General features: G+C 41.7%; 1 protein-coding gene and 1 long non-coding RNA gene across 3 annotated transcripts in view; one reads left to right on the forward strand and one right to left on the reverse strand.

The window, feature by feature from the left end:
* Positions 1 to 559, forward strand: part of LOC146751687 (glutamate receptor ionotropic, NMDA 2D-like) — a 95,074-nt gene extending 94,515 nt beyond the window's left edge. The window contains exon 14 of the mRNA XM_085533783.1: positions 515 to 559. Within this exon, the coding sequence (XP_085389909.1) occupies positions 515 to 559 (45 nt within the window). The remainder of the gene's footprint in view (positions 1 to 514) is intronic.
* A 2,585-nt stretch (positions 560 to 3,144) lies between these two features.
* LOC146751688 (uncharacterized) lies at positions 3,145 to 4,030 on the reverse strand. 2 transcript variants are annotated; one of them, XR_014941255.1, is made up of 3 exons: positions 3,983 to 4,030; positions 3,513 to 3,584; positions 3,145 to 3,238 (listed from the first exon to the last, which is right to left on the reverse strand). It is a non-coding gene; the product is annotated as an uncharacterized LOC146751688 (long non-coding RNA). The 2 variants fall into 2 exon arrangements; XR_014941256.1 differs by lacking the exon at positions 3,983 to 4,030 and adding an exon at positions 3,878 to 3,947 and having other exon boundaries at positions 3,513 to 3,553.
* Between the last annotated feature and the right edge of the window lie 1,450 nt (positions 4,031 to 5,480).

Genomic DNA, 5,480 nt, shown 5'->3' on the forward strand with positions numbered 1-5,480 from the left:
GACCCTAAATGACCCTAAAATGTCCTTTGTGACCCCAAAACGACCCTAAGTAACCCCAAAATGACCCTAAATGACCCTAAATAACCCTAAAATGACCCTAAATGACCCTAAATGACCCTAAAATGTCCTTTGTGACCCTAAAACGACCCTAAATGACCCTAAAATGTCCTTTGTGGCCCCAAAACGACCCTAAATGACCCTAAAATGTCCTTTCTGACCATAAAACGACCCTAAATGACCCTAAAATGTCCTTTTTGACCCCAAAACGACCCTAAATGACCCCTAATGGACCCTAAATGACCCTAAAATGTCCTTTGTGACCCCAAAATGACCCTAAAGTGACCCTAAATAACCCCAAAATGGCCCTAAATGACCCCTTATAACCCGAAATGACCCTAAAGGGCCTCGAATGACCCTAAATAACCCCTACTGTGACCCTAAATGACCCTAAAGGACCCCTAAAATGACCCTAAATAACCCTAAAATGACCCTAAATGACCCTTTATATCCCTAGATGACCATAAAGGGCCTCAAAACGACTGGAAAAGACCCCAAATAACCTCAAACGACCCCAAAATGACCCTAAATAACCCCAAAACGACCCTAAATGACCCTAAATAACCCCAAAACGACCCTAAATGACCCCAAAACGACCCTAAATGACCCTAAATAACCTTAAAAGACCCTAAAACGACCCTAAATGACCCAAATAACCCCAAAAGACCCTAAAACGACCCTAAATGACCTTAAATAACCCCTACAATGACCTTAAATGACCCTAAATAACCCCAAAAGACTCTAAAACGACCCTAAATGACCCTAAATAACCCCAAAACGACCCTAAATGACCCTAAATGACCCCAAAATGACCCTAAATGACCCTAAATAACCCCAAAACGACCCTAAATAACCCCAAAATGACCCTAAATAACCCCAAAAGACCCTAAATGACCCTAAATAACCCTAAAACGACCCTAAATGACCCTAAATAACCCCAAAAGACCCTAAAACGACCCTAAATGACCCTAAATAACCCCAAAACGACCCTAAATGACCCTAAATAACCCCAAAACGACCCTAAATGACCATATATAACCCCAAAAGACCCTAATGACCCTAAATAACCCTAAAACCACCCTAAATAACCCTAAATAACCCCAAAACGACCCTAAATGACCCTAAATAACCCCAAACGACCCTAAATGACCTTAAATGACCCTAAATGACCTTAAATAACCCCAAAAGACCCTAAATGACCCTAAATAACCCCAAAATGACCCTAAATAACCCCAAAAGACCCTAAAACGACCCTAAATGGCCCTAAATAACCCCAAAACGACCCTAAATGACCCTAAATAACCCCAAAACGACACTAAATGACCCTAAATAACCCCAAAACGACCCTAAATGACCCCTTATAACCCGAAATGACCCTAAAGGGCCTCGAATGACCCTAAATAACCCCTACTGTGACCCTAAATGACCCTAAAGGACCCCTAAAATGACCCTAAATAACCCTAAAATGACCCTAAATGACCCTTTATATCCCTAGATGACCATAAAGGGCCTCAAAACGACTGGAAAAGACCCCAAATAACCTCAAACGACCCCAAAATGACCCTAAATAACCCCAAAACGACCCTAAATGACCCTAAATAACCCCAAAACGACCCTAAATGACCCCAAAACGACCCTAAATGACCCTAAATAACCTTAAAAGACCCTAAAACGACCCTAAATGACCCAAATAACCCCAAAAGACCCTAAAACGACCCTAAATGACCTTAAATAACCCCTACAATGACCTTAAATGACCCTAAATAACCCCAAAAGACTCTAAAACGACCCTAAATGACCCTAAATAACCCCAAAACGACCCTAAATGACCCTAAATGACCCCAAAATGACCCTAAATGACCCTAAATAACCCCAAAACGACCCTAAATAACCCCAAAATGACCCTAAATAACCCCAAAAGACCCTAAATGACCCTAAATAACCCTAAAACGACCCTAAATGACCCTAAATAACCCCAAAAGACCCTAAAACGACCCTAAATGACCCTAAATAACCCCAAAACGACCCTAAATGACCCTAAATAACCCCAAAACGACCCTAAATGACCATATATAACCCCAAAAGACCCTAATGACCCTAAATAACCCTAAAACCACCCTAAATAACCCTAAATAACCCCAAAACGACCCTAAATGACCCTAAATAACCCCAAACGACCCTAAATGACCTTAAATGACCCTAAATGACCTTAAATAACCCCAAAAGACCCTAAATGACCCTAAATAACCCCAAAATGACCCTAAATAACCCCAAAAGACCCTAAAACGACCCTAAATGGCCCTAAATAACCCCAAAACGACCCTAAATGACCCTAAATAACCCCAAAACGACACTAAATGACCCTAAATAACCCCAAAACGACCCTAAATGACCATAAATAACCCCAAAACGACCCTAAATGAGCCTAAATAACCCCAAAACGACCCTAAATGACCCTAAATTACCCCAAAAGACCCTAAAACGACCCTAAGTGACCCTAAATAACCCCAAAACGACCCTAAATGACCCTAAATAACCCCTACAATGACCTTAAATGACCCCTAAATGACCTTAAGTAACCCCTACCATGACCTTAAGTAACCCCTACCATGACCCTAAATAACCCCTACAATGACCTTAAGTAACCCCAAAACGACCCTAAATGACCCTTTGTGACCCCAAAACGACCCTAAAATAACATTAACCCCCAAAGGACCCGAAATAACCCCAAAACAACCCTAAATGACCCTAAATAACCCCAAAACGACCCTAAATGACCCTAAATAACCCCAAAAGACCCTAAATGACCCTAAATAACCCCAAAACGACCCTAAATGACCCTAAATAACCCCAAAACGACCCTAAATGACCCTAAATAACCCCAAAACGACCCTAAATAACCCCAAAAGACCCTAAAACGACCCTAAATGACCCAAAACGACCCCAAATAACCCCAAAACGACCCTAAATGACCCTAAATAACTCCAAAAGACCCTAAATGACCCTAAATAACCCCTACAATGACCTTAAATGACCCCAAATGACCTTAAGTAACCCCTACAATGACCCTAAATAACCCCTACGATGACCTTAAGTAACCCCAAAACGACCCTAAATGACCCTAAATGACCCTAAATAACCCCAAAAGACCCTAAATGACCCTAAATAACCCCAAAACGACCTTAAATGACCCCTAAATGACCTTAAGTAACCCCTACCATGACCTTTAGTAACCCCTACAATGACCCTAAATAACCCCTACAATGACCTTTAGTAACCCCTACAATGACCCTAAATAACCCCTACGATGACCTTAAGTAACCCCAAAACGACCCTAAATGACCCTTTGTGACCCCAAAACGACCCCAAAATGACATTAACCCCCAAAGGACCCGAAATAACCCCAAAACGACCCTAAGAAACCCTAAAATGACCCTAAATGACCCCAAAACGACCCTAAATGACCCTAAATAACCCCAAAACGACCCTAAATGACCTTAAATAACCCCAAAACGACCCTAAATGACCTTAAATAACCCCTACAATGACCTTTAGTAACCCCTACAATGACCTTAAATAACCCCTACAATGACCTTTAGTAACCCCTACAATGACCCTAAATAACCCCTACGATGACCTTAAGTAACCCCAAAACGACCCTAAATGACCCTTTGTGACCCCAAAACGACCCCAAAATGACATTAACCCCCAAAGGACCCGAAATAACCCCAAAACGACCCTAAGAAACCCTAAAATGACCCTAAATGACCCCAAAACGACCCTAAATGACCCTAAATGACCCCAAAAGACTCTAAATGACCCTAAATAACCCCAAAACGACCCTAAAACGACCCTAAATGACCCTAAATAACCCCAAAACGACCCTAAATAACCCTAAATAACCCCAAAACGACCCTAAAACGACCCTAAATAACCCCAAAACGACCCTAAATGGCCCTAAATAACCCCAAAAGACCCTAAAACGACCCTAAATGACCCTAAATAACCCCAAAACGACCCTAAATGACCCTAAATAACCCCAAAAGACCCTAAATGACCCTAAATAACCCCAAAACGACCCTAAATGACCCTAAATGACCCTAAATAACCCCAAAACGACCCTAAATGACCTTAAATAACCCCTACAATGACCTTAAATGACCCCAAATGACCTTAAGTAACCCCTACCATGACCTTTAGTAACCCCTAAACGACCCTAAATGACCCTAAATAACCCCAAAACGACCCTAAATGACCCTAAATAACCCCAAAAGACCCTAAATGACCCTAAATAACCCCAAAAGACCCTTAATGACCCTAAATAACCCCAAAAGACCCTAAATGACCCTAAATAACCCCAAAAGACCCTAAATGACCCTAAATAACCCCAAAACGACACTAAATGACCCTAAATAACCCCAAAACGACCCTAAATGACCCTAAATAACCCCAAAAAGACCCTAAAACGACCCTAAGTGACCCTAAATTACCCCAAAACGACCCTAAATGACCCTAAATAACCCCTAAATGACCCTAAATGACCCCAAAAGACACTAAAACGACCCTAAATGACCCTAAATAACCCCAAAACGACCCTAAATGACCTTAAATAACCCCAAAACGACCCTAAATGACCTTAAATGACCCCAAAACGACCCTAAATGACCCTTAATAACCCCAAAACGACCCTAAATGACCTTAAATGACCCCAAATAACCCCAAAATGACTCCCGAGCGACCCTAAATGACACTATTAGACCCTAAAACGACCCTAAATGACCCCAAAACGACCCTAAAACGACCCTAAATGACCCTAAATAACCCCAAAACGACCCTAAATGACCCTAAATATTCCCAATCATGACCTTAAATGACCCCAAATGACCTTAAGTAACCCCTACCATGACCTTTAGTAACCCCTACAATGACCCTAAATAACCCCTACAATGACCTTAAGTAACCCCAAAACGACCCTAAATGACCCTTTGTGACCCCAAAACGACCCTAAAATGACATTAACCCCCAAAGGACCCGAAATAACCCCAAAACGACCCTAAAACGACCCTAAATGACCCTAAATAACCCCAAAACGACCCTAGATGACCCTAAATAACCCCAAAAGACCCTAAATGACCCTAAATAACCCCAAAAGACCTTAAAACGACCCTTTATGACCCTAAATAACCCCAAAACGACCCTAAATGACCCTAAATAACCCTAAAACGACCCTTTATGACCATAAATAACCCCAAAACGACCCTAAATAACCCCAAAAGACCCTAAAACGACCCTAAATGACCCTAAATAGCCCCTACAATGACCCTAAAACGACCCTAAATGACCCTAAATAACCCCAAAAGACCCTAAATGACCCTAAATAACCCCAAAAGACCCTAAAACGACCCTAAATGACCCTAAATAAC

This window comes from Coturnix japonica, unplaced genomic scaffold (genome assembly GCF_054131305.1).
Source record: "Coturnix japonica strain WE unplaced genomic scaffold, WE-NBRP24 Scf063, whole genome shotgun sequence".
NCBI lineage: Eukaryota > Metazoa > Chordata > Aves > Galliformes > Phasianidae > Coturnix > Coturnix japonica.